General features: G+C 42.6%; 1 protein-coding gene across 4 annotated transcripts; it reads right to left on the bottom strand.

Annotated features, from left to right (window-relative positions):
- On the bottom strand, nt 1-24,558 carry wapla (WAPL cohesin release factor a). Of its 4 annotated transcripts, none has more exons than XM_080782184.1 (20): nt 24,422-24,558; nt 22,828-23,196; nt 20,519-21,302; nt 19,737-20,047; nt 18,485-18,606; nt 17,313-17,408; nt 16,496-16,657; nt 15,653-15,789; nt 12,709-12,820; nt 11,770-12,000; nt 10,934-11,045; nt 10,033-10,130; nt 9,777-9,853; nt 8,838-9,016; nt 7,479-7,594; nt 7,106-7,333; nt 6,488-6,722; nt 6,222-6,310; nt 3,918-4,013; nt 1-3,102 (listed from the first exon to the last, which is right to left on the bottom strand). In XM_080782184.1, exons 2-20 carry the CDS (start codon nt 23,168-23,170, stop codon nt 3,037-3,039), a joined length of 3,594 nt encoding a protein of 1,197 aa, XP_080638310.1. In that variant the 5' UTR covers nt 23,171-23,196; nt 24,422-24,558; the 3' UTR covers nt 1-3,036. The 4 variants fall into 4 exon arrangements, with proteins under 4 accessions (XP_080638310.1, XP_080638313.1, XP_080638311.1 ...); XM_080782187.1 differs by having other exon boundaries at nt 18,503-18,606; XM_080782185.1 differs by lacking the exon at nt 24,422-24,558 and adding an exon at nt 23,758-23,870.
- Between the last annotated feature and the right edge of the window lie 1,667 nt (nt 24,559-26,225).

Genomic DNA, 26,225 nt, shown 5'->3' with positions numbered 1-26,225 from the left:
GAGTGTACTCAAAGTAGCAACTTTTTTTTTCCTTTTTTTTTTTCTGAGATAGCTATTTACACAACCAAAGACAAAGTCCTTGAAACTGGTACAAACTTTTTTTTCCTCTCCCTGCAGGTTTGTTTTTCTCTTTTTCCAATGACAACTCAGAAAAATAAAAAATAAAAAAATATCAGCTTCGGGAAAAAAGTAGTCTAAGCATTTTTAAATGTCCGTAATATGTACAGGAGTATATACACATTCTAAAATTTCCATCCGAGACCAGATTTTGCAACGGTAAATTCATTTACAGTTAACACATACAGCTGTATGTTTACTGCAGCACTACCCAAAAACAAAAAAAACAAACAATGCTTATATTAATCAGGTATGGCTGTCATTCAATCAGTGATCGTACAGGGGACACAGAACAGGACTCAGAGGACAGACAAGTTTGAAAAGGGTACAGCTTAATTGAATGGGAGCTTTAAGTGTGTGTCTGACAGGGGAGAAGGTAAAAGGTCAAGGTTGGGAGTGGCTGAACATAGGCTATAGGCCTGTCACAATTATTACATAATTGTCTAATCGCAAGTATTTGAACTAATCGCAATTATTTGTCATAATCGTTTCCATGTTGAAATATTTTCATACAGAATAGCTGATCTACAAGCTTGCAAGCTTGTAGATCAGCTATTTCTGCTATTTTAACTTTTAAGTATAAAAATAATGTCTTTTAGTATATTTCAGTTATATCTGCCCTGTGCATTTTTTGATTACCAGGCAAACAGAAATGTATTCTTTATTAATATGTTCCAAATTAATGTTATGTTATGTTAATGTAATTACTCGTCAAAATTTGTAATGGTGACAGCCCTAAACATACATGGGCATGACGAGGCGTGTCACAGAGCGATAGATAGCCCTAAACATACATGGGCATGACGAGGCGTGTCACAGAGCGATAGATAGCCCTAAACATACATGGTCATGACGAGGCGTGTCACAGAGCGATAGATAGCCCTAAACATACATGGTCATGACGAGGCGTGTCACAGAGCGATAGATAGCCCTAAACATACATGGTCATGACGAGGCGTGTCACAGAGCGATAGATAGCCCTAAACATACATGGGCATGACGAGGCGTGTCACAGAGCGATAGATAGCCCTAAACATACATGGGCATGACGAGGCGTGTCACAGAGCGATAGATAGCCCTAAACATACATGGGCATGACGAGGCGTGTCACAGAGCGATAGATAGCCCTAAACATACATGGTCATGACGAGGCGTGTCACAGAGCGATAGATAGCCCTAAACATACATGGTCATGACGAGGCGCGTCACAGAGCGATAGATAGCCCTAAACATACATGGGCATGACGAGGCGTGTCACAGAGCGATAGATAGCCCTAAACATACATGGTCATGACGAGGCGTCAGTCACAGAGCGATAGACAGCCCTAAACATACACTGTCATGACGAGGCGTTAGTCAGAGCGATAGATAGCCCTAAACATACATGGTCATGACGAGGCGTCAGTCACAGAGCGATAGATAGCCTTAAACATACATGTCATGAGACTCATGACGAGGCGTCAGTCACGGCGCGATAGATTGGAGACATTCCAATGCAGCGAGTTATGCTGTGCTGTGTAGATTACAGTCCACACCAATTACACAGCTCTTGTCCAGCCACGTTCTCACACGGAATTGTATGTACGTATTATTAAAAGGTGAATGTGAAATCTTCAGGGAGGAGTGGCATATTACATCAGTTAAAGACGTTGCATTTACAAAGGAAGCGAAAACATTAAAATTAAATAGCTAAAACCCACAAAGGAGGAAGAAAAATAAAATAAAAACTTCATTGCTATAATTCAAAGGGAAACACAAACCTCAATGACTTGAGTAATCTATTACATCCTTTGTACAAAAGGAAAAGCTTAAAAAGTATAATTACATTGTGTCAAATTTATGGGAATTTATTCAGAAAGCCATTTAAAATTAATAATGGGCAAAGAGTCAAACATTCATAAAATCATAACAGCATTTTCAAGTGCCATTATCAGTCAATAAAATATAGACTTGATATAACACAGACCTGCTGATTCCTTTAAAACCATTGCATTAGGAAAAGGGAAAATAACATGCCTCTTAGGAAAATAAAATATCTAATGATCAGAGGATACCTGTCTTTTGACTCACTACCTCACACAGCTTAGCAAGACAATGGGCACAATCATCAGAGCATAGTAAAATCAAAGCTTACGTTCTTTCCCTTATCTGCAACCATCTCGAGCCAATAGCAAATGTGTAGGTAAATAGATTTATGCATTCAAATTGTTCCTCACGCATGTTAACATAGAGACATCATTCTTACTTCTATGAAAATGATTTGTGTTGTCATTTCATGTTAATCAATGATTTCACCCTTGGCTTCAAATGTGGACACGGAGAGATAAAAAATGCAATGATCCATTGCAATGAATTCCAATTTCAGGAATCACACTCCGACTGGGGGTTGTTGTTGCTGCACACAGGTGTCTGGCAGTCCAAATGTTTGTAGAGACCAGGCTTTACCTCAAATAATGAGGCCAATCACCGTGTTGAAGCCAAGGTGGCTAGGGACTCCCCATATTCTGTCTCTGGTCCAGTCCCCCCTCCCCCCCTCATCCTCTGCCTGATTCCTGGTAACCTGAGGACGACTCTAATTGGGGTGGGGTCGTTTGACTCCATGTGTTTTTTATTTTTAATGGAGCAGACTGTGTCTCCATGTTGGCTATCATAACTTTGGTTCAGGCTGTGCTCTGGGTGCTGCTAGGACATTTGTAGTAACGAGTGTGTGCGAGTATATGTGCATATACACACACACACACACACACACACACACACACCCAGCAGTGAACACCGGTTTGAGTGATGATCAGAGGGGGAAGAGGTCAAAGACACAGTGGAGACTCATGACCGCTTATGTGGTCAAGTGGACACGTTTTGCCGAACCACCCCCACCCCTTGTGGTGTTGAGATAGCACGAGTTAACCATCACACGGCCTGTTAAAGGTGCTCCAGGTAATCGATGACCCGAGAGATAGACTTCTGTCCTGTGGTGCCCACCGAACACTGTGCATGCAGGACAAAGAAGAAAAGACAAACTGTTAAGCTGCCCAAACTTTAGATGGTGTGTGTGGGGGGGGGGGGGCGCCTTTGGCTGCCCACTTCTAGAAATAGGTTTTGTGTTGTATTAAAAGTAGGGTAAGGTTTTTACTGATGTTGTTGACTTGCTGTTATACGTTTATGTTTGTTAAGGTTGGCAGGCAGTGAACTGACGAGTGATATTGGATTCTCCATAGAAAATCCTCCACTTAATAAGCACTACCTCAGCGCATGTGTGCATGCATGCCCTTAAAGCGCTTTTTATTTCGCTTCTGTCACACTCAATATACTTCTTTGGCAACGATATAGCAAATGGTGACATTTAAAAAGGGCTAGAGCTCAGAAGCTTTGGCCAACTTCCCAATTGCTCTTTAAACCAGTTGACACTGTACACTTCCTCAACCCTTTCCTAACAGAAGTAAAAGGGTATCAAAGCTTTCCTCGTCTGTAGAATAGTATTTGCACATCACACACGTTATACATGTCTGTGAAGGGCTGAAAATTGAAGTAAGATGGGTTTGCAACATTTGATCTAGGAAGAGTTTAAAAGGCTTGGTGTTTTTAAACAAAAAGGTAAAGATGTTCCCATATAGAGATTCCAGTGAGGTACGGCGATTCCGAGTTGAATTACTTGCCTGCAATCTAGGCAATAGTAGGCGTACATGTAAAGATTGTTCCTGTTGAAACTGATAAGGCTAAAGCTGAATACATTGAAGTGTTGAAACACATCTTCTGTCAGATGGCATGTAGTGATATGACGACAACAGGAAGATAATACTCACAGTGAGGTTCATGAAGTTCAAGAACTTTTTCAGCATTTCCGTCATAATGGAGAAATCTCCTTTAGGCAGGTGCTCTCTCACAGTAGTGACATTTACCTGGGAAAAAAAGGAGATTGGGGAGACCGATGAGAAACAGAGAAACACAGACGAACAAAGGCACACATTTAATCGTCGGTGTTTAGCACTGTCACAATTCCTTTTGCACCTGCTCAGTTCAGTAAGTGATATTGCACCAAGTATGGATTTTTTGCAGCGAGGTGTTTTGTGATCAGGAGCAGTCGGGGATGTAATCATAGTAGAGATAAATATTCTGGGACTACTTGAAAGGAAACAAATCTGGCAGTGGCAGGTAATTTATGGGCTGTCAGTGAAATAGTTCTCCTGACCACTCATTCACGTGTACGTAAACTTGGCAATGGCAAAACCATCGCAGCATAGCCAGGGCTCGAAATAGCGACCATTTTGGTCGCAAATGCGCCTGAATTTTAACCTTTGCGACCTAAAAATATATTTGGGAGCACCAGTGCTACTACAAATAATTACTGTGGTGCGCCTGGCTACAACGATCAATTCTCGAAAAACGGGCGCTCTGAGCCGCAGCATCTCTATCCTAGTCCACTGCAGACTCCTGTCTGCTAGCTGCACTAGCACTTGATGCTAACAAACCAACGTGTGTAGTTAACTACTCTTTGACACAACGGTACGGGACAACGTTGAGCGCTGCATCGCTCACATTCCAGAGCCCCTCGGCTCGCAACTTCACTATGTGTCAGAAAGTACATTATTTCAAGGCAGCGATTCAGAAAAGACCGGAGCGGTACGCTACGGACTCTGTGATTGTGAATGTAAAAGAGGAGGAGGCGGACCGGCGTGTGTGTGTGTGTGTGTGTGTGTGTGTGTGTGTGTGTGTGTGCGTGTGCGTGCGCTCGCGCGCTTGCAAGAGAGAGAGAGAGGGAATGAGAGAGAGGTAGGGAATGAGAGAGAGGGAGGGAGAGAGAATAGCAGACTTGTAAGTGTTTCTACCTGGTTTCTACATAGCAGCAGTATTGCTACTTTTACTTAAGTATAACATTAGAGTAATTTTCCAGCACTGAAGTGGTAGGCATAGTGAGTAGGCATAGCTATAAATACCATGTTTTACATAGAAATTATTTTATATTAGAAATTCTAATTATATGATCTAAATAGGCTATGAAGGTGAAAAACACAAAACAAAGAAAAATAAAACGGGTGATGTGACTGGCTGGAATCAGTGTAGACTAGAGGGTTCTCAACTGGAGATGTTTGATGCCTCGGCCTCTTTGAAGAGATGGATGGATGAGGGACAGAAAGTCTGGACACTACATTTTAAATTCTGGCATGTATTTTTATACTTTAGTCATTTTATGTTATTTGTAAACCACACGTTATATTATTGTTTTTATGAATGTAAAAAATCGATTACATATTAGTGCTCCTTAGATTTTGGTGGGTGCTCCTAATTTTTTTCTGGTGCTCCTTAATTTTGAAATTGGGAGCACCAGTGCTACCAAGTAAAAAAGTTAATTTCGAGCCCTGATAGCAAACTTTTATTTTAATTATCAGATGAAAGAGACATATTGTTCATGAGGAAGAGGGCTTGGTGAGAAAAGAAAGAACTCCGCACACCATTTAATGCTCCCAAATATTTATTTTACTGAAGTGTTAACGTCCCGGGCCGCAGCCCTTCCTCAGAGGGCTTGGTGGACTGACTTTACCCTTTATAACCTACTCTTTTCCAAACTGATGGTGCAGATAGGCGAAACAGGAGCATCACACACTGTGTGGCATTGTTATCTCAATTTCAGCATACAAGTTCAAGGTTTTAGAATTATGTTTACATCATGGTTAACAGTAGCTTCCTGCATTTTAATTATTACATTTAGTCATTAACTCAAAAAAAGTTAAGAAACATTAGTCATTATTTCTCCCCTTCAATAATACCAAATGGTATTTTATTTTATATCGTTAATTAGTCACCTTAAAACATCATATAACTTTACAGTCTTTCTCAGACTACAAACGAGGTGCAATGTTCAGGTGCAAGCCCCTCCTATATTGTAGATTTTTGTCCTAACACAAACATTAAATGAATGGAGAATTTACGTAATTTGTAGACGAGCAAATCGGCTATTTTGCTCTAGCCAGAAGATTAAATTCCCATTGACAATGAATGCAGAATTTACATCATACAAGCAAATCGGCTATTTTGTCCTAACACAAACATTACGGAGGAAAATCTGAGATTTCTTTACTATGGGTTTATGTGGCTGTGTGTGACCTTACCTGGCTACCCTGACAGAGGCAGCCCAACAGCAGAGCAGTGTAGGAGGCTACGATGCTGTCTTCCATGTGCTTGCCAGCGTGCTGTAGAGCTACAGAAAAATATTTAAAGTTACTTTCAGGGTTCTATTGAGTAATATTTTGTTTTTAGTATATTCTCAGGGGAGAGGGATGGTTATAAGTTATTAAATGTCAAGTTTATCATTCTCATTATGCATCTCACAACAGAAAGAAATAAAATAAATCAATGAGAGTTATCATCCTCCTACCTTTATTCAGGTCCAACTCCTCATCCTCCTCCTCCTTCTTCTCCTCCTCGACTTTCTTCTCATTCTGGTCAGTCTGATCAGTCTCTACTGGCTCTGCCTGCACCCATTGGATCTCCCCGGACGTTGATTCCTGCCACTCTCCACTCTTGTCCAGTGCCGGCTTGGGTGCCTCGCAAATCAGGTCATCAGTTTTTGATTCGGCCAGGATGGCGGCCTGCTCCCTCTCCAGTAAGTGCTTGGAAGAGACGGAGGCAGACACCGCACACGTTCAGAAACTGGCCTCGACTAATGTGGGTGCCTCTTTTATTAATAATTCAATGGGATGAGTGTCCCTGTAAGCGAGGTCAAAAACCAGCTTGGGGAGTAATACTAATGAGTACTACACATTAGTATTTTACAGTTTCACAGCTGCATATCAAGACGTTCAACTTCAAACTATCCTGACAGACTGCGGTCAACATACATTAAAGCATTCACCACATATCGTCTGTAAGGACACATTGCAAAGTAGTAGACTGTCAAGGACAAGTGAGACAAGTTTGATTCTTTCAGCATTAATAGAAAACATTACAGCTGTTGAAGAAAATTATGATTACAGGCACAGGCACAGCTACCTACCTTCACCAAGGCAGCCAGAGCTCCGGAGGACCTGGGCTTGTCAGTCATGTCTCCTTGGGTTTCAGCTGGGCACAGTGGTGCTGACTCTCCTGCCCCAGGCGTTGTGGGTTCAGAGGGCAGCACTAGACTGTCTTCTAGACAGCTGTCTGTGGCGATGTAGTCCATGTCCACCAGATAGTGCCGGTTCCTGGCACTGTACTCCACCAGATTAATAAGCAGGCCCAAGCCCTGGAGCAAAGGATGAGGTACAGAGAGGGATAAAGAGTGAGGAAAAATGCAAATAGGATAACCTTTCAGCCGTCTTTGTTGCCGTGTTCTATTAATCACTATGCCGACGCTCTTTCCAGGAGGTAATCTGCAGTGAGCTTCTTACCAGAACTCGCACGTCGAAGCGCTGCTCCGGGGGAATGTAGCGTGGTACCAGCAGGACACAGTTGAGAGCCGTTACAATCAGCAGGTCCTGTTCACCCGTCTTGGTGCTTCCCCATTCTGCAGACAGAAACAAACCTCGAGCATTAGTTTATTTACATCATAATAAGTTAAATTACAAATGACCTGAAAGAGACCAACTGAAAATTGCTTAATTATTACTCAAATTGAAGCATTCACTTTTTGTATACCCAATACAAGTATTGTAAAGGTTTCCAAAAAAAAACTAACCAATAGCAGCTTGTTTTCACCCCCTAAATGTCATAAGGTTATTAAAAATAAATGTTCACTTACACTAGAGAATACCATAGGCTAGAGGCAAAGCAAAACTAATAAACAAAAAAAGGCTGCCATGAAATGCAACCCAAGGGGTTGTATCCAGTTTTTCTTTAGGGACAAAGCACTTTGAATATCATGTCCAGAGTGCTACAATGCACATGCATTGCGAGAGGCTTGTGTCTCCAACCCTCTGCATAGTAAATTGGCATTGATAAGCAGCACTCCTATCCCAAAAGTTAACCCGTTTTCTCCCCAAGGCACTGGAGGCAGAGAGTGCTGAAACACAATGCTCGGTGCTAGAAGCTCATAGAAATTAGGGCTGCAACTAACTATTATTTTCATAATCGATTCATTTGCCGATTTAAACGATTAATCAGATTATGACACTTATTTAGCTAAATATATTTTAGGTTTTAACTTTATGTTCTAACTAACAAAATATATAATTAATTCAAAATGTCATTTGATTAGCTGCTATTCAAATAAAAGACAAACTAAATTAAAATGTATTAAAGTCTTTAGGCTTATTCTGACTGCATACATTTGAATAAAGAATAGCTACACATGTGTCAGTCTAGAAGGCACAGTACTCTTTTGAACTCAAATAGGTCATAATAATGAATATTGAAGCCATATGTTTTGTTCTTGATACAATAATCGTTATGTGTCATATTTTGCTTTGCAGTCGCTACTATGCAACCATCATCGCTTTGGATTAAGAGCGTCTGCTAAATGCCTAAATTATAAATTGTAATTGTAAATTGTATCATCAGATTGTAAGGGAAGAGAGATGGATCACCCCTCTTTAGTTTAGTTGTACTAAATATTGCACAATACATACATGTAGTACCTACCATGGCATGACTTACTCACTGTTAATAGCATTTTACAGATAATGTAAAATGCTATTAAGGACCCTGCACGCTGGGTGTATTTTTCAGGAAAAACATCAGAAAAACAACCACCTCATTTGTCAACAGTGGCACAGGTTTAGCGAACAGTGTAAATGCTCGTGACAACATACCGTTGTCGTGAGTGAGGTTGAGTAGGACTCCTATGATGGCCCTCATGCAGTCCTCTACGGCCTTGCCCACATTGCTGGGGCTGCAGTGAGGCAGCGCCGTGCCCGTGGTCAATGACACGGAGCTGTTATTGAGCTCCCTGCTGTAGCGTTGGATCATGTCCTCACAGTGCCGCAAGCCTCTGGAAACAGACAAGACGGACAGAAACACGGAGACGGAGGGTGAGAGAAGGTACAGGGAGGGTAATTGAAAGAGTCACGGTGGTGGGGAGATCAAGGGTAGGGATGATGGAGAGTGAGGGAGGAGAAAGAAAAGAAATACAGGAGATTGAATGAGTGAGGGGGATGAGATGGAGGGCCGGAACGAAGACAGGAGGGCGATTGAGACAAAGCGCATGAAGGGAGATGGAGGAGATTGGGGGAGACAGAGCAGAGGTTGGATTATCATAGTAACAAGATCAGGCTACGCTACCCCCCCCCCCCCCCCCCACACCCCCCCCCCCCCCCTCCCAGGAGGTAACGTGAGGGCCTTGTTAGATACAGACGTGAGACCCATGCCCAGAGCCGATAAGATGGACTATCTTCATCCATGCCTTGGTTGACCCACCATTGTCTGCTAAACAGACGTTATGCTGATATTTGTTTTGCCAAGTCTCTGAAAAGACACGCATGTGCTGTGATTGGCAGTTGTGCCAAACACCGTCGCTCACCCCAAACATAATTTCATTCATGAATTTTCTTTAAATAATAATAAAAACACTTTAGACCACAACAAATAAAGTTAAAAGTGATATGCTTAAGGGGTCCGCTCTATGCTATGAGGGCTGCTGGGGTCTGTTGTGGAGACTGGATGACAGGGGCCATTTTGCACACCCATATTGAATAACAATATTCAGACTTCCATCCGTCTTCTGTATGTATGCTGGCTTGAGTGGTTCTCACCTAGCCGAGGACACAATGAGTTGGGAGTCTTTGTAGGCGATCAGATAGCCCTGGTTCTCCGGGTTCTGAACAGTCACCTGTTGGCAGTGAGGACATCAGTGTACAATGATTAGGTACAGAGACCAGGGAAGAAAAAGTACGTCATTGGCATTCTAGTCTTTGAGTCTAAACTCTGCTATTTATTTATTTATGGTCACTTTGCATTAATTTGTTCTTCGGGCAGTGAAAACGCCACCTTCACAGTGCAGTTACTTACACTCTCGAGCACTCTCAGACACCTCTCTGCGCCCCATAAGGAGGCCACCAGACTCTCCTTGTCATCTTCTTGGCTCATGTTCTCCACACACTCTTTTACTATTTACGACACAAGAGACAGAAAATTACAATGCAAAATGACAGGTACTTACAGATGAGAAATACATCGCCCACATAAAAAGATCACCATGAAAATAAATGCCCCAGTGAGGATTGTGCGGTAGGATTCAATGGTTTTACATAGAACATGCAGAAATGGCACTATGTCTGTGTTGCCGGAGAAAACTCCTGCCCACAAGTAAAGTCATTCCAGTCACACATACACTTCAGAAGTGTCAGCATCTTGTTCACTTCAATTTTATTAATTTAGGAACAAGGGAGTGGGGCCTCTCCGTGTGACATTTTGACATCAATGTGTCTGAATCATAGAATTCAACAAAAAGAAAGAAGTCAGTACTCAATAATGTCCTTCCAAAAAGATATTTGCCTCATGGGGACATGATAAAAACAGTGACTGGGCCTCAACCAACAGGAAAGAAGCGCCGCGGTTGACCCCACATGGCAGGCATTTAGCTTGTAGTTCTTTCAGTGAAACAACCACTCCAACGCAAGTAAACCGAACTACACACCATGTTGTCATGTTGCAAGACAACATTGGAAAGCAACAGGATTTATGCCTCGGCATGCATTGGCTACAACGCAACTGATGCAAACAAAAAAAAAATGCTTGTGCCGAACTCTTTTAAGACTATCGGCGAAAGCAGAAATTATCCCTTTTCACACACACAACTATCATTGTGTATCCGTTTGAATAATATGAAGCATGAAAAAGAGCACTTGTGCTCAGCCAGCGTCCCCTGGTATATAAAAGTAAAAAATAAAATCCTCACACGCATACCCACCTTTGTCTACAATGTGGTCCAGGCCTCCCAGTAGCCGGAGTTCCTCTTTGAACCAGTCGCCAGCTCTCTTGGAGGTCAGAGAGAGCAACGTCTCCATTGCCAAGTGGCACGACTAAAACATAAACATCATCAACATTACCACCAAACTTAAGACAGGAAGTATCCACAGCACCATCCTATGCCCTCAAACAGGCAATTTAAGCATCTTGAAGCTTCAATATTTGAATGTCATATTTAGCATTCCATATGGTAATTTCTTGGGAATTAAAGAAATGAGAAGAACCAGTGTTCAGGGTTCACCCAAACCAGAAACTTGAAATAATATCCGAAATCCATAGATTATGGGTTCATTACCATCTTGGTTGCATCCAATTCCATTACCAAGGGTTTGGATCTCCTAGGATCCAAGAAGACTAGAAAACGTAGGCTACTGAAACTAATCCATTTAACATACATTTTAATTTAAAGGAGGACAGGATCACTTATTATAGGATTAACATTCCATTATGGAGTAGTCCATTGTAATCTAGTGATATGGCATGTTAATAGCTAAATTACTTATTCTTTTTCTACACAATACCCAACCATTCACGTATGCCAGGTTCTCGGACATGCACCAGGTCGGTTCTATAATATCTCGGAATCAATAGGATCTCAGAACAATTTCAAGGGTTTGGTTGAATCTTATTCTTTTTAAATGACGGAACTAATCTGGCCTTAGAACAAATTTCACAGATCAAATTATTAGGGCTGGGGTTGGGCCGATGAGTACAGCAACCGCATATACCGCAACAGTAGACAGTAAAGGTCAAGATCACGTAACGTTTTTCCCTCACCGTGATGTTTTCAAGGTCCAGGTGCTTGTTGTGTACCGTCTCACAAAGCTTCCGTATCTTCTCCTTGACCTTGCCCACCTCCTTGGGAGTGAGTTGGTCCTGGTGCACCGAGTGGTCCTGCTCCACTTCCAGAAGGTGGATCATGAGCTCCAGACAGGCCCGGTCCAGGTCCATGTTCAGACGGTCCCGACTCAGGATGTACATCAGGGCGGCGGTGCACAACGCCAGGTTCTACAGATACATGTGAGCGTGAGTGAAAAGGTTTTAACCCATTTAGACCTGAGGCCGATTATAAAAACGCCTTCTTCTAAATCCTGACCCAGGTTTTTTCCCTAAAACATTACAAAGAAATGTATGTTGCTAGTATATACACTGTACATAGCAGCAACAACAACCCCAAAAGCAGTTCCCGGATTGAAAGGTAGTTACGTATGAAGTTTCCCAGTCTATATGGGTTAATTTAACCCATTTTGAGCTGAGATCAGATTAAAAAATTGTCTACATCCTGACAGTTTTCTGAAAAAGCTATGTTTCTATGTCAGTCGTTCTTCGATTTAAAAAAAATAGCAGACCTACAAGCTCGTAGCGCGCCACTCGGTGGCGCGCTATGAGCTTGTAGATCTGCTATTTTTCAATAGCTAAAGCACAACACCAAAAGGGGTTCCCGCCCAAAATGCGTTAATGGATTGGACAGATGTACACTTGCGATGTGGAAAAAGTCGTCCACATTCAACAACATTATGGGAGAATAATCCCATTTCATCTAAATATAATGAACAAGAATGAATAAATAACAGAACTCATTGGAATCCTGGCAAGCACTTCCACCATCTGTCGCTGTGTTCTTTCAGAAACTCCATCAGGTCCTTTTGGTAATGTACACTGTGATGGAGAGCACCAGAGGCCTACTAGAGAGAACAGTTTCAAAGGATTACTGACCGGGTGCTGTGGAGCGTCACTGAGCATCTTGAAAACTTGTGCCACCTTCCCTCTGGCTCGCAGATGCATTCTGAAGCTGGGCATGGCGCACCGTGTGGCCAAGCTGATTATACTGGGGGAAGGAGAAGATGGTGACAATGGATTAAAACCACAAGCTTTTCAGGCGACAACCGGACAAAATAATCATATTTGAACTAGGGATCCCCCACCTTGACAAGCACGGTTAAAAGCTTTTAACTCAATCTGTGGCAAATTGTCAACGACACAATTTATCATGTTTAGGTAAATAGCAGTAAGTGATGTCTCAAGAGCGTGGCCTCAATTGTGTAAAACTAGGAAATGCCAACTGTAGTTGTAGTTGATCAATTATGCATGTAAAGAAAAAACCCCAGCATTATGAAGTTGTTAGCAGATAGAAACAGATTTAGAGACAAGCCTACTGGCTACTGCCATGCTTCATTCGCACCCACGATGCTTTGCAAGTTTGTAGATCATCTATTTTAGGTGCACGACACGGTTGTATGACAATGAAGTGGCTTTAGCCAGCCACAGCCTTGCCAGCAAAAGGCAAATGGCAATCTTTCTTTATTAATACCTAAGCTATTGTATGTGTAAAAACTAATGTTTTCTGCAAATCTTTTATCAATATACCGTAGTTATGGTCAAGCAGTTTATCAACTAAAATACAGTGTCAACAAAGAAATAAAAAACCCAAATATCCCATGGTGCAATTTAATTGCTCAGAAACATCATCTTGGTTCAATAAGTGGTCAAGTAATTTTCTCAACATAGAAACTGCCTGTAGAATCAAGCCCTCATTATTAATATGCCAATATTACACACCCCTAGAATCAGTATGCTGAAATCCCCACGTCCCCGAGTGCCTGGACTAGTGGTCATTGTTGTCCATTTCAAATACATTTTCAATAGGCTAAACAAGTACATATTATGATTCTTGTTGCTCATCTGTACTAGCAGTGTGTTCTACTGATGCTTTCTCCTTGTCTCTAGACTCTCTAACTAAAGCCCTAAATCACACCAAAGGGTCAAGAGTCGACGGTCCCTGTGCAGTGCAATATGTCTTGTTGCACATTGACCCACGTTGACCCTAGTGATTCAACGGCCCAAACCACACCAAAGGGTCAAGACGGTTTTAGTGCTAACTCGACCCAATAAGTTGCGTGGTGACGCTTTGGTGCGGTTAGGGCTTAAAGGAAAAACCTTCAGTGACACGCGCGCACACAAAAACACGTTTGTTCTTTCGTCTCTGCCGCCTATACTAGAGGACATACACTGACAGAAACCCCCTCAGAATCATTTAGCTACAAAAAACAGTTCGGTTCTTGTTAAGCAGGTTTGTCCATAGAGTTGAGTATTTACAAAGATTATTAAGTCAATTTATCAAAGGAGACAAGTACCCCAGGCAGACACTCCCATCCCATACTAGCTGAAATACCCACAAGCTGCCGGTGGCAACATGGGAGCAGACTGAAAGCACATACTGTATGCTGTGGCCGTTTAGTGAAATTATTAGAAATATATAAATGAAATATCCGAAGATTAACAGTAAAACTACATAATCTACCCACAACAGATGAAGTGTCAGAGAGATAAATATTTAAAGAAGAAAGATAAAGTCCGATATAGTCCGGCAGTCAACAGGCTTTGGTATATATATATATTTATTGCGAACGCAGTGAGCACTTACTACCAGTAAGACGCGCAAACGCGGGAAGCGAACGCAGCTGAGACCCTGCAGATCATGTCTGTCTGTCTGTCCCGCTGTTACTGTATATGTGGACCTGGCCCCTTTTGTGCCCATATATGGAGCTGAGTGGACCTGGCCCCTTTTGTGCCCATATATGGAGCTGAGTGATTGCTGATGCAACACACTCCATATTTGGATAGCGGGACAGACACACAGACAGACACGATCTGCTAGGTCTCATAGTAAGTGCTCACTGCGTTCGCAATGAGACCTAGCAGATCATGTCTGTCTGTCTTTCTGTCTGTCTTGACAATGAACACAATATTTTGGGCCGATCAAATAATTTATAAGACGAAACATAAAACAAATAGTGTTGTCTCCTGACTTTCTTTTCTTCTTTCTAATGATTTGATCGTCCCAAAATATTGTGTTCATTGTCATGATTCGTCACGATCCGAATTGGATTTGTCCGCGGCGTAACAGTCTTTAAATAAATGATATTAAAAGTGCCGATGGGAGAATGCATGGGGCTTCCACTTCCTGGAACTCATTTGGCTCCTTGGGAAAAAGAATTGCCCAGCCCGCCCTAGCTTGTTGCCAACACTACCCTCGTTTTCTGCTCTTGTTAGGAAATAGCCTACCATATTTTTTTTGCCGCAGTAATTGACTGTTATTAGTAGGCCTAACTGTAGGCCTACATAGCAGACAGATATTTGAATAGATATTTGAATATGCAATAAATAGGATGGACCACAGTACTGTGGTAGTCTCTCAGTTGAAGTTATATATACTTTTGCACAAGTTAAATTGATGTGTTGATATTATGGTATTTACCACCATAGGCAATTATTATTAAAATAAAGTTAAAATGACCAGTGAGCATCTGCAACTGCAATGTTTAATATTTCATGAGGACTTGATTTCAATAAATGGTTTTATTCATTATGATCCGTTTGAAAAGTACAAATATAGGCTGCCTCCTTCCAATAAAAGCCTGGTATCAAATACAGTTGAGACAAATGAAAGCCCAGGCTACTAAAAGAGGATTTACGGTATATACCAAATTTCCCACACGGAATAATAGTCAAGTCGTAGCTAAGGGTAGAAACTGATCAAAGTAAACAGTGTGTGGTGTTAGCAGCACATAGCGCTATGTGCTCTAAACAGTTAGGATGGGTAAAGATTAAGGATGAATCACAGGAATGGGCAAAAATGCATTTGAACAGCATCTCTTACCTAAGGCATCTTGTGTTGAGTGGTTGGGTGCTCTTCAGCCCCGTCTCCAGGTATTCAAAGTCGTCCGTGAACTCCTGGTTCTCACCAAACTCTACCACGTCATTGAAGTGTTTCACATGCTGCACCACTGTGTATAGCTGGGAAGTGAAGGGGCATTTGACAGATTTGATTGCACAGCTATAGTAAATGTCCATTGTCCAGAGATGGACCCAACGCACGCATGCAAGCTCATCTGCCTGCATGAACACAGCATGAGACAACATCTTGGATTGCGGAGCAGTTCTGCCCTATCAGGTTCCATTAGCAGCATCGGCTGACTGAGGTAATACGGCCGTCATCAATATCAGGGTAGCCTCGAGAGCTACGGCCTGATCAGCAGTGTGTGTGCGTGAGCCTGTGTGCGTGAGCCTGTATGTGTACGCGCTCAGCACATCAGAAGAGTACCCGAGGTTTAGAAACCCCCTATTTGCAGCAACATCGTAGATGCAGAACTACTGCCTCAGGGACTCTGCGGCTAACGGCCTGATCTGGAGCCAACACGCCCATCTGCCAATACCATGCACGGCGAGAGAGCTTAAACGAAACGCCACACTCCTCACTGCAACCTCCAGCCCACACTGCGATTCAAATGAATTTTGGCGAGCTGGACCTTGTATGAAATGGGTAACAGCAGCTCGAACAGGCAGGGGGTGTGGAAGGGATTCATTTGTAGCAGCATGCAAACAAAAGTACTGAAAACCACAGACAGTCGCAAAACTTTGTCATTCGACTGTGGTAAAGATGGCTTAATAAAAGATGCAGCACGTGCTCGAACAAACAACATCTGCCATACAGCATGCTCACCTCTTTGTGCTCCTTTCTGCATTTGAGTGCAGTGATGATGTCCTGGTTGAGTCGCGTGGGGAGGGTCTCCGACTTGGTGACTTTGGGCGGCGGCGGGGGTGCTTTGAACAGGCCGTCGTCTTTGTGGGAGTTGCTGTCCTTACTGCTGCTCGACAGACTGGCCTGAGGAAGAGGGGGAGGAACAAAAGCCTCACAATATGCTAAGACGAACAAAGAGTTAGAGCCCCACCGACATATCAGCTAGAATATATTTAACATCGGTACCGGCAATGTGCCGGAACCAATGAGCCAATGTGTCAGGATTTTTAACACTTGTTTTTGAGTAGAACTTAAGGTTAAATAAAGTTATGTTCGCATGTTTGTTGTATAATTAAACGCTGAGGACGGCCAGACAGGCCGAAACGCGTATGTTTTAAATAAAATCATGTAAAAGGACATATAATGAGTGCTGGCATTTTCTTCATCTCAACTTATATTTCCGAGCCTTGAACCTATAAGGATTTTGTTTGAACCTGGAGTTCTGCGGGTTGTCTGCTACGGCAGTACTTCTCTCTTTGTATAATTAAAGTTAAATGTTCATTTAATATATTTGAAGTTTAATTATATATTACACTATATATATATATTATCATTTATTTAAATAAGGGGTTCTCAAACTTTTTTATGGCAGGAACACATTTTATGGTGGCCATTTTTGGCGACCCCACCCGATTTATAGAGCAATTTCTAAGTGGAAATAATGTAATAACTCCTGTCGTAAGCAAAGTCTCTGTATATGAAGGCGGAAGAAAAACACAAATGGAATCATGAGAATTACCGGAGCAGTGTGAGTGCGAGGCAGGGCAGGCGGAGGCATCTCTTCAAGCTCAGGTTGGTTCCAGTGGCGAGCATTGTATGAAGCCTTAGCAGGAGACTGGGAGACATGAGAGATTTTACATGAGTGAGTGTTTGCTAAAGTCAAAAATGGGAATGACAAACCAGACTAGAAGAGAAGACTTAACCTACAGTATTACCACACTGGTGCGACATTTAACAACATCTAGATCGCATTTAGGTTAGTGCAAGGGGAAAGCCGAGTCCTACATAACCGATTAGAAGGTCGGTCTCACACAAGGTTGGTGTAATAGCACAAGCTGGTGCTTATTAGTTATCCACAAGCAAGCCCAGACTTCAGCTTGCATTACTTTGAAAATCTGCGCTCATTCCTTCGGATCGCTTTGGAATACCCTTTTTATAACAGAGCTTATCAAGTGTTTTAAGAGATCTGTGGGATTTAATAATGACAATCATCTGTTTAGTTGAACAGATTGAACATAAACATTCAAAACACATGCTGCTGCCAGCTTTGTTTTTCATTCGAGGTCGTCTGTGGCACAGACAGAACAATCTCAGAATCTGGAGTGTTCATTAAATTTAACAGAATCCACACTTTATACTCTGTAAAGGCAAAGTGCTGTGCTCTTACGCACTCTGTAGTCTGTGGAAAGGCCCCAAGCATACCCTGAAGTCTGCTGTGGACACGCAGCTTGAGAACCCATAAATACTGTATGTCTAGTACTTCATCAAGAGACAGGCTCGACAGCCATAGTGCTGGGCTGTGGTGACGAAGCAAAATATTTCTTGGAAATTACATGTCTTGTACAAAACACATATCCACAGATGTATGCAAAAACAAAATAAATAAAAACCTAAAGAATGCAGGGATAAAGGATAATTGTGGAATGGTTTACAAGCAACTCAAGGACATCGCACAAGATGGTGATATGGGACAAATGATGACATTACACCAACTAACACTAATATCAAGGGTGAGTCATGCAGCCTGACCCTGAGATAACAACCAGACATGACTGCCTGTTCAACAGCAAGGCTGTGTAATTACAAAACACTCACAATAGCAATTACTGTTAGGAAAAACAAGACAAAAAGAAAAAAACATTCCTGATGCCTCATAAAGGGGCAGTGAGGACAGACAGACAAATCACAAACCCTGGCAAGGCCCCAGACCTTTTTGGGTCCACTGAAGATCTTTTTGGTTCCAGCGTCCTTGGATTTATCATTAGGCTTCCCTGAGCGGCCCTGGTTGCAGTCATCAGCAAAGTCAAACCCATCTGTACAGGAACCACAGTGTCATTTATTATATTGGCCTCAAATTACTTTTTTCATCAATTACTTACTAGCCTTAAATACATGGAAATTGTTTTCACACATTCCTTTATGTGAGAAAAGAATTCCAAATCAGCAGAGAATACTTGACCTGTTGACCGATTGACAATTTGATCAACAGCAGCAAACCACAACACAGCTCTCAGAGTATTATCCATGTCTGTCTTGTATGCAGTCATATCCTCATTACTTGGAAAAACGCAGCGTTGTGACCGATTATTTTACATTTTAAAATCTTTCAGTTAAAATCGGGTTACGCGTGATAACAGTCAAGTTAACAGCTGATTTATTGCACATTACATAGTTAACTAGAACTGCCCTTTTTTGCACATTTAAAAGCCATGAATCCGTTACATTAAGAGAACATATGACAGCTGAGCTGACCGCTTATTTTAATTGACGAAAATCCATGAGATTGCAGGACTACAGTTCTGAGCACCAACACTACTGTATCCAAAGAGCTTTCCAGTCGATGGTGCAAGGAAAAATAAATATAAGTAAAGAGAATACAGAAGATACAGACCATGGGCGAGTGTTTTATTGGAGCTACAGCTCTGCGCGGGTGTCTTTCCTCTACCGCAAACATTACTTTAGCCAACATAAGCCAGATGAAATGAGGCAAAGTGTGCATAGTGTTTAAGTCACAGGAGCATGGTTTTAATTTGGCCAAAGTTTTATCCATTTTATTTCGACCAGCATCATGACAGCTTGGTTTCATTTTAAACAGAAATGGACTTCCCATTTCAAAATAAGTAATAATTAGTCAACACTAGTATTATTTTTTAGTCTACTTAAAGGAAGTAGATAGACATTTGAAGTATGTGATACCAGAACCTACTGTAACTGCCACTGTAAATAAATTGTTGATACCAGCAGCAGCATGAAAGAGCGCTTCAATTTGTTTGCCGTGACTAACATTTACTTTCATAATCGTGGAATATCGTTTCTGATTTAGACCATAATGTGACAGTACAATTTTGTAATAAAGCCGAAATCTATGGTAAATGCCTAGGTATGGTTTACTCGTGCTACGCGTCATGCGGATCGTGGCTACGTGGCAGGGAAAGCTGCACACCTGTGTTGCTGCTGGTCTGGCTGTCCTGAGAGTCGCTGGTCTGGGGGCTGTCCACGCTGCTGCTCAGAGCAGCCAGCGCCGCCGCTGCCTCCTTCTTGGCCTTCTTCTTCTCCTTGGCCTGGCTGCTCTCATCGTCGCTGTCGCTCTCGCTCAGGTCGTCAAAACCAAAGTACTTGATTTTGTAGCTACTGCTGCCACCACCAGCTGCCCCGCCCTCCGACCCCTCCTCTCCGTCGTGGTCCTCCTTGTCCTCGAAGCCAAAGAAATCTAGCTTGGTCTCCTTCTTGGTCTTGCTTTGGGTGGGCCGGAACCTGATAGAGGAGACACACAGGTGTGGGGGGGGGGGGGTTGGGGGGTTTATTGACTCTGCAGGGAGGGATGAGCCAGTCAATCAGGCACAGGGGAGACACCGAGAGAGGAGGCACGTGCAGCATATGAACCACCATCAAATAAACAAACTGCTCCAGTGGCGGTGGGTGGACTTCACTGCACACCTCAATATATCATAATATTCAAAGTCACAGATTTGCTGGGGATGGGGGAAAAATAAACTGCAGAAAAGGGGGCTCCATTCTAAAATGTTAGATGTAATTGAAAGAAATGGGAGAATGGGAAAAGAACAAATACTTTTGTGAAGATGATGACTATGTACGAAATACTTTATCAATACAGCATATACCTCAATATTACAGAAAGGCTGAGTGTCGTGTGACCAAAAGCCTTAAAGCAGATTAGTTTACAAAACAACAAGACAAAGAAGAGAGAGACTATGTGCCATTTACCGCGAAGTTTTGGGCTGTGGAGCATCCGACTTCTTCTTCATCTGGCCCGCCGTTCCAAGGTCCGTGGGGGCAGCCGGGGCGGCCAGGTCGTCCATGGTGCGCTCCATGGAGTCCTGGATGGTGACATTGCATACCGACAGACAGGACGGGTGCAAAACTGTGTAGTCCCGCACCCTGCCCCTCCCCTTGACAGCCGGTGCTGGGGCTGGCTTTGCTGCTGTAGCTGGCTTTGCTGCTGTAGCTGGCTTGGCTGCTGCAGCTGGCTTGGCTGCCGTGTTGCTGACGTTGGCAATAGTATTACTTGCACCAGCAGCCGAGACACTGTTGGCTTTTGCGGATACAACTCCGGGGGGCTGGCTGTTGCTGTCTGCTGTGTCTTCGGCTTCGTTGGGCCGACCAGGACGCCTGTACTTCCTGCAGTTGGAGGTCCTGAGGGTGAAGGGGGAAGCAGGGACGGCGTCCACGGGAGGCTCAGCGGGAGATTCTGCTGGAAGCTCCTGCTCTGCGATTTTCAGATCTTCTCTGTAGAGTCCATCCTGGGCGTACGAGGAGGACTGGAAGTCCCTGCTACCACCAGGCTCCATATTAGCGTCTTTACCCAGGATACTGGAGTCCATACTGAGAGCAGAGGACAGTCGCTGGGTCCTCACTGAGTTCCAGTCATCCGAGGCGGTTGTCTTTGAATTATAGGAGATCATTGTTGTCGGTTTCAAGTTGATGTCAGGTGTGCTTCTGTACGATGTCTGGCTGTCCTTTACAACTTTCTGTACAGACGTTTGCTTATCTGTGGGTGGATGGTTATCGAAAAGAATTACATGGTTATCAAATAGTACACTGAATGCTACACAGATGACCATTATGAACTGGGAAAGGAATTCAACCGCTTTCACATCAAACTACTTCGGCAGCTTCTTCAAACTGTAGTAGCTGTAAAATTGTAATTGTTAAAAAAGTAGGGTATGTGATATTTTTTGGTTAAAACAAAACGTTTTGTTAAATTCTTAAAGCAAATGCTGAAAGTAAATACGCGTGTTCAGTCATTTCTCCAGCTCTTTAATAAACAGAAAATAGCAAATGGTGGGTCTGCCTTCTGCCATCCTCCAATGGTAAACACTCAAGGGAACCACAATTGCTTATGTGATCTCAAAACCATTATCTTAAATTGCAAAATTCTCTATGTTACCTCTCTCTATGTTTATTCATTTCTATGTAAAGCTTCATTCTTTTTAGAGAACAAATCCTCCTTATTTATTGTAATCACTAAACAGCTACGGTACTCTTCCCCCAAAAGGCTATTTTACCAAGAGATGGTCCGTAATTTCCTAGTACAATCTAAAAAAATCGACGGTTACTCGACAACCAAACCTGCTGTGACCATGTATAGAGCGTCGCAGTCCCGCCCCCTTTCATGACGACGCCAGGCCCAGGAAATAATTCCCAATGCATATTTCCCATAGACATTTCAAAATGTATTTATTTAAAGACCTTTTAAGCATCATACGAAGCCAACTCGAGTCGTGACAAATCATGACAACAAACACAATATTTTGGACCAAACAAATAATTACAAAGAAGAAAAACAACAAAAAGAAGTGTTGTAACCTGTTTGGCCCAAAACATTGTGTTTATTGTCATGATTTGTCACGACAAAAGTTGGCTAATCAGGCCCCCCCCCCCCTGATTAGTGAACAAAAGGGGCAGGAATACATCAGTTATTATGGAGGTATGTGGAGAGACAAATATTTTATTGGTACTTCAGTATAAAAAGGTTGTGAACCAATGGTCTAGCTAGTGCACTTGACAGCGTATCCTGTATTATTTGAAAGCAATACTGCACCTCAGTTACAAATCTGTATCGCCCTTAAAAAACACTGCTAAATTATATAGATGCACTTTACACCTTTGTACTTTCTTTGTGTATGTATGTTTTGACCTGGAGTCATTTGTATGTGCAATTATGTATTCCCTTTGTATTCAAGGTTTCTTCCTGGAGGCTGAACCCTTGACAGTCAAACATGCCAATGAAAAAAACAGTAATATAGTGACATCACATTATCAGCCCCTACCCTAACCCCTACCCCTTTATCATACAACTACAGCTGTGGGTGCGCCTTAAGTTCAGGTGGATCACCATCCACCAGGCAAACTTAATGAACTGGTGGGGGTGCCCACATAAAAACGACATTTTAACAAAATACTGTACATTTTTATCTTAACAATAAGACCTGACGATCATGTTTTAGGGTAGCAGATAGCGAATCAGAAAAGGTAAACATCATAATGATTCGTTTTTTGCCTAGACTACTTACTTGTGGCTGTGACCTGTGGTGGAGCCGGGATTGAAGCAGTCCTGATGGCACTTCCCTCGTCTGCCTTCGACTGGGGCACACTATGAGAGGTGACCGTTTTGGACTCCTCGTCACTGTCAAACCCAAACGGGTCATCACTATCACTGTCGTCCAGTCTGGGCCTCTTGGGAAGCTCGGGAACGTCAGGTTTCAGCTGGGGCCTCTTTGCTCCCAGCTGAGCCTTGTAGGTGGTCTCCCCCCATTTGGTGCTCAGGGTGGGCTTTTTGTTGGAGAAGACCTCGTCAAATTTAGAGTTGGCCTCTCCTCCTTTGCGGCTGTACGTCTTACTGAATCTGGATGTCATGGTAGTGGCTTTAAGTTACATATTCCCTGCGATCAGAGGGAAAGAATCGTAAAGCATAAGTTTACTTTATGTTATAGGCTAGCTTGCAAGGAGGACAACCATCAATTAACATAACACAATGTTACCAAGATCTCGTTCTAGAAACGAAAATGACCACTAAAGCGATTACAACCGCTGCTGAAAGGATGAGTGTGTACAAGCTGCTAGCTAGCTCAATGAGTGTTGTTAGCCAACATTCGCTTGCCAAACTGATAGCATGTCAATTCAGAAATCATGACCTAGTTATCAGACAGCGTTATCCGCCGGGGCAGAAAAACCACCGAGTAAACCAACTTGAGCTAGCTTTAACTTAAAGTTTGACGCTTGCCAACGCTACACAACACTTGCTAACTAACCCGGTTATTAGCTAACTCTAGCATAGGCCTTCTGTCTGTTGACTGTAAAGTTCCGCTCATATGAAGCCGTTAGCCCGGACACGGCTAGGCTACAGTTAACGCTGGATCACATTTCACAGCAACTACAACACCAACCAGTAGAAACACTTCAGTGTGCAAACCACAATTCAGCGAGTTAATATATGTACTAACCGGTGGTGCATGAAGACTGAAATCTAAAACAAAAAGGCTATGAGCAGCAACAACAACACACCTCAACTCGGATGAACAACCGCCTGTTTCTCTAACGTTACTAGCTAGAATCATTCAACATATACCAAGGATGCAAAAGTGATGTCATGCGGAAGTGATTCAAAATAGAATACGAAACTTTACTATTTTTGATTGATTCCATTATATTCATATCTATGATTATATCCACCACCACCCCCCCCCCCCAACCGTCAATGTTTTAGACTCTCTGAAATTTCAGTCTGAAATAATATAGGCGGCCAAATAAAAACAAAAAAGTACAAAACAAACAATTTATGGTTGTCAATTGTGATGTGGTTTAGTCATGTGGCATTGTGCTTTCTAAATATATATATATTTATGTGTGTGTGTTGGTAATGTTCTTTCTGTAATAACTGAGTTGAAATTATGTCTGAATTTTGTAGAGAAGTACAAAAAAACGACAGGCTTAAAACCTTCCGATTGTTTGTGACGCTGCTGTCGTGACCCTGGTGCCTTACTGCCTTTGCTCGAGCCTGTAACTACCGGCTAGGCCTGTGCGCTTCAGTCCTGCTCGCGATACGAATCAAGCGGATAAAGTCCGTTCAGTAACCTGTAAAAACGCCACTACAAACACTTTACTGACCAGAGTGTGGTCCACAAAGAACGCCAGTGGATGAAGCGGTGTGCCGTAAATGCATTCCTGGTCAGCGTAGTCTAAATTCTGCCAATAATGCGTACTTTTTGTATTTTGTAGTGCCACCGGCGGCCATTAAAATTTCCCCTCCCTCTTCCTTTGCTGCCAAGACCTTTTAGCGTCGTTCTGCAAGACGTGAACCGGCCAATCGGCGAGAGGGATGTTTCCCTGTGCTAAGCGATTTCGACGAGGTGCGTCAGTAAACTTGACTGTGAGTGGGCGCAAATTTCAAACCAAAACAGACGATAGGGGGCAGTAGAGGACTGTGTTGCGCTATGGTTGTGCTCTCGACTTGAACTTGTGCCAGGGGAAGCCAGCACCGTAGTGCGGCGCCGGCGGTGTCGCGCACTGAAAATACAATTACCGGTAAATACATGAGATCTCAGCTCAACTTATAGATAACTTAAGGCCATTCAGTGCGCAACCCCGGCGCGCAAAAGTTATGTTTAAAAAAAAAAATCCTTTCTTTAATCTTTCCCCACTGTGTGTGTGTGTGTGTGTGTGTGTGTGTGTGTGTGTGTGTGTGTGTGTGTGTGTGTGTGTGTGTGTGTGTGTGTGTGTGTGTGTGTGTGTCATAAACTGTCCCCTCAAACCCCAGAAATTACTACAGTTGCAGAATCCAAGTTCAACTGTTAAGTTATTTGATGGCAATCAAGCTGCACCACAATGCTTCTTGGCAATATCAAGTGACATAACTGTTTGGGAATTAAATAAAAAAGGGAAGGGGGGGTCACAGCCAGGCCCACACCAGAGCCATTGAGCTAGTGTAGGATGTAAAACAGTCTAAACAGAGGACACTATGTCAGGTCATCAATAACTATTGGCACTGCTCCGGGGGACAGATGTTGTCATTATATATGTACATACAGTAGTAGTTCCAACTTCCTACTGTATCAACATTGAAATGGCTGGCCAGCCCATTACTCATAGCCTAGGCCTATACTAGTAAACATACTCATTCAAGGTTCCGCTTTGAGTCATCCTGACTCATCCATGTCGCTATGGTGATAAATTGCATAAGCCTAATTAGATGATGATTAGATGAAGTACTAAAACTAGCAAACTTTTGTTAATTGCATGGGCTTCTTTCTGTTCAATCTACATATTTTGTTTCTACTGGCATATTGCATATTGCATTCCTTGGCTGCTTAAATTGGCCCCTGTATTTCTGTTGGGCAGCTGTATTTGTATTTCTAATTGTATTTGTAAATGTATTCAAATAGGAAAGGAAGACAGGCCTATTAATTCCCTTCAGTCAGTACAAGGCAATGCAACATTTGAGACTGGCTGCATTCTTTTTGGATTCCAAGTTATATCAATTGTTGACATTTCTATAATGGCCATAATGTAAGTGTGTCTTTCTTACAATCAACTCAGAATATAGTTGATATGCTTGCAGGACATCAGCGAATAATAACAGATGGGTAAAGCTTTGCAAATGGTTTTATATTGGTATTCTATTGGTATCCTACTATGAGAAGCATTCCAAGATTTCCAACCTTCATGTTGAAACACAATGCAATCCATCTTGTCAGCCTATAATATATGCACACATAAAACACATACTGCATCAGTATTAATTGGGCTCACAGAGAGATGGTGAATCCAAGACTTAGGGGCGATGAAGTAATCCTGTCATGCCCTAGAAGATGACTGATGGTTAGGGCCCAGGGCTTGGCACTCTGGCTGCTATGATTTCATTAATGGGAACACTTTGGGCTTTACAGCTGAATCCACTGCTACACAAGTACTC

Source organism: Protomyctophum bolini (genome assembly GCF_963924005.1).
Source record: "Protomyctophum bolini genome assembly, chromosome: 14".
NCBI lineage: Eukaryota > Metazoa > Chordata > Actinopteri > Myctophiformes > Myctophidae > Protomyctophum > Protomyctophum bolini.
The sequence above is the reverse complement of the archived record's forward strand: the minus strand, read 5'-3'. Positions and strand labels throughout refer to the sequence as shown.

What these genes read in the sequence shown, in the direction of transcription:
- wapla (XM_080782184.1), bottom strand. Translation starts at nt 23,170, where the DNA reads ATGACATCCAGATTCAGTAAGACGTACAGCCGCAAAGGAGGAGAGGCC. An exon ending in GTCTGAGAGTGCTCGAGAGT is followed by an intron (nt 9,854 to 10,032) that starts GTAAGTAACTGC and finishes CACTGCCAACAG; the next exon opens with GTGACTGTTCAGAACCCGGA. An exon ending in CTCTGGCTGCCTTGGTGAAG is followed by an intron (nt 6,723 to 7,105) that starts GTAGGTAGCTGT and finishes GTCTCTTCCAAG; the next exon opens with CACTTACTGGAGAGGGAGCA.